The 2,890-nt window shown below is 30.9% G+C and overlaps 1 protein-coding gene across 4 annotated transcripts in view; it reads right to left on the bottom strand.

Annotated features, from left to right (window-relative positions):
- The window catches only part of LOC106876322 (ATP-binding cassette sub-family C member 10), a 52,589-nt gene that overhangs the window by 11,360 nt on the left and 38,339 nt on the right, over nucleotides 1–2,890 (bottom strand). For all 4 annotated transcript variants that reach the window (XM_052968042.1, XM_052968040.1, XM_014924822.2 and 1 more), the window contains exons 10-12: nucleotides 1,891–1,969; nucleotides 800–1,007; nucleotides 389–604 (exon numbers count right to left, since the gene is read on the bottom strand). In XM_052968042.1, the coding sequence (XP_052824002.1) occupies nucleotides 389–604; nucleotides 800–1,007; nucleotides 1,891–1,969 (503 nt within the window). The remainder of the gene's footprint in view (nucleotides 1–388; nucleotides 605–799; nucleotides 1,008–1,890; nucleotides 1,970–2,890) is intronic.

Raw genomic sequence — 2,890 nt, forward strand, 5'->3', positions numbered from 1 at the left:
TATATATATATACTAGATATGTATATACACTATATGTATATACATGTATATATATATATATATATATACGATATATATATATACTATTTATATACAGTTTCCACATATCCACTCACAATGATGTGTTTCAGTCTGGCGCTAAAGCAGAAGACACTTGCCCAAAATGTTGCACAGTGTGATTGAACCCAAGACCACATGGTTGAGAAGCAGTCTTCTTAACCATAGAACCATGCTTGGACCTAACCCTATAATACTACTGTGGTTGTATGGTGATCCAAAAGAAGTAAACACTAAAAGAATGTGCTAGTTTTTTACAGAATTAACACACATTTACTTACAAGCTGATTTACAAACAGAATTCATACCAAGAAATATTTAAATAATTTACCTGAATAAAATAATAGAGAAAACCAAGAGGTACAAGAAGAACACAGAACCATGGCAAACCATAGCAGATTATTACTAATGTACCAAGTAGGCTATAAACATTAGCCAAAAGGAGATTCAATACAAATGGCAGGCTATCATCAATTGAGAATGTATCAGATGAAAACCGGTTGAGAATACGTCCGATTGGTGTCACATCAAAAAAGGAAGTTGGTGCCTGAAAATAGAGTCAGTTTTTGATGGCTAAAGAAAATGAAAATCTTGAAATATTACAATTACTTAGAATATTAATTTTTTTTTTCTTAAATTTTACTATTTTCAGCATTTATATTAAAATTCTTCTATGTGAGATATTAATTTTAATACAAAAAAAAATGTTTCAATTGAAGAAGATATTAAAAAAATAACAAACCTTCAATATCGTTCTTAATAGGTTTTCATGTATAACTTTTGCAGCATTTATACCACCATAAGCAAAAGAAAAAGCACGGCACAGTGCAAATAAAGAGTTGCCAGCAGCCAGCCCACCATAAATACCAAGATAGAATTTCAGGTTATCTTTGCCATTCGTGATATTAGTCATAGACTGGTTGGATTGGTCAATTATAATGTTTGCCCATCTGTAAAAATAAATTGAAAAATACTTTTCAACATTAATAATTGTTTTTTAAGTTGGCGAGCTGGCAGAATTGTTACCATGCCAGGGAAACTGCTCAGCATCATTTTGTCTGTTGTTACGTTCTGTGTTCAAACTTTACTGAGGTTGGCTTTTCCTTTCATCTTTTCAGGGTCAACAAAAAAATGTATCAGTTGAGCACTGGGGGTCGATGTAATCAACTTACCCCACTCCCCTGAAATTATTGGCCTGTACCAAAATTTGAAACCAATATTAATAATTGTTTCTAATTTAGGCAAAAGACTAGTAATTTTGAGGGGAAGGGTTAATTACATCAATCCCTAGAATGGCATTTTATTTTATCAACCCACTGGAAAGACAAAAGGCAAAGTGACCTTAGTAGGATTTGAACTCAGAATGGAAAGAGCCAGAACCAATAATGCAAAGTATTTCTTCCAATGCTCTAATAATTCTGCCAATCAACCACCTTGACTTTCAATTTAAATAAAATCTATTTGACTGGAACCTGGTATGGCCCTTGGCCTTGCTAGTTCCTGTCAAGCCATCCAGCTCATGCCAGCATGGAAAACAGATGTTGAAGATATAAGATAATCTAGATTCATCATCAGCACCATCATTTTACATCCATTTTTCCATACTGGCATGAATTTAACAGGTCTCATCAATCATTGTAGTCTTCATTATCTAGCACAGAGATTCACCAAAGAAAATCAGGTAGCTTTGTTATTGTATATTATCTCACAGTGTGGAGTGAGTGCTTTTCATCAAGCTTCTGACACTGGAGAGATTATCCCATGTTGGAGAACTAAAGAGATTGATTGCTACATAAAGGAGTAAAAAGTGAAAATGTTTTTAAATATACTCACCCATTAGTACTCTGTTGACCCTGTTCATGAGAATGACTAACCCAATATGACAACCACCAATCTGTAATGTTCCTTGAAGCTATAGCAAAATGAAGATATTTAATAAATATTCAGTTAATATAAAAATAATCTTTTCTCTTATATGTCAAAATCCTAAAAACCTTTACTTCAATTTTCTTTCTTTGTTTTTTCTCAAGGAAAATTCTCTTATCATATTGTTGTATTTCAGGGATGGATTTCTTTTTATGCCAAATAAACACACGCACTATATATTTGCTTTTTACTCATTTATTACTGTTCTTATTTTAAGTGATGTCCATTGTCTGGAAATCTTTTGTCACACATCTGACCTCTTCAGCAACACTTTCCGTCCTCATGTGTTCTCCTGCTCCACTTAGTCCATTCTAAGTATAAAGCAGGGGCACACATGGAAAGTATCACTGAAGAAGTCATTGATGTTTTATCATAGTTTTTACTCAAATTGTGATTAAAATGTTATATAGATAGTGTAGGTGAATGTAGTAGCAAAAAAAAAAAAAAAACTTTTTCTGTACCCAAGTTTTAGAGATAGCAAAGAAATTAAATAAATCCAGTGAAATACAAAATTACAGCTAAAAATAAAATATAAGGTTCAGAAATCAAAACAGATTTAAAATATACATTTGAGATCAAGAAATTTAAAAAAATTTTCTCAAAGAATGTTTAAAAAAAATATGCCATTGTCTCAATAATTTTCTTTTAATCAAATGGTAGGTGTATAAAGATACTTTGTTATGCTCAATATCTTTTACAATACCAGAGATAAAAGTAAAAAAATTAGTTGAGTATACAATCATATACTAAAGTCAAACGTTCTAAAAGAACTGAACAATTTTCTGATCCAGTAATTCAATATAATGATTATTAACATTTAATAGTGTATATGTATAAAAAAAGAAAAAGTTTTTTATTGGAATATAACACATATGTGTATATGATATATATATATATATATATATAT

This window comes from Octopus bimaculoides, chromosome 1, assembly GCF_001194135.2.
Source record: "Octopus bimaculoides isolate UCB-OBI-ISO-001 chromosome 1, ASM119413v2, whole genome shotgun sequence".
Lineage (NCBI taxonomy): Eukaryota > Metazoa > Mollusca > Cephalopoda > Octopoda > Octopodidae > Octopus > Octopus bimaculoides.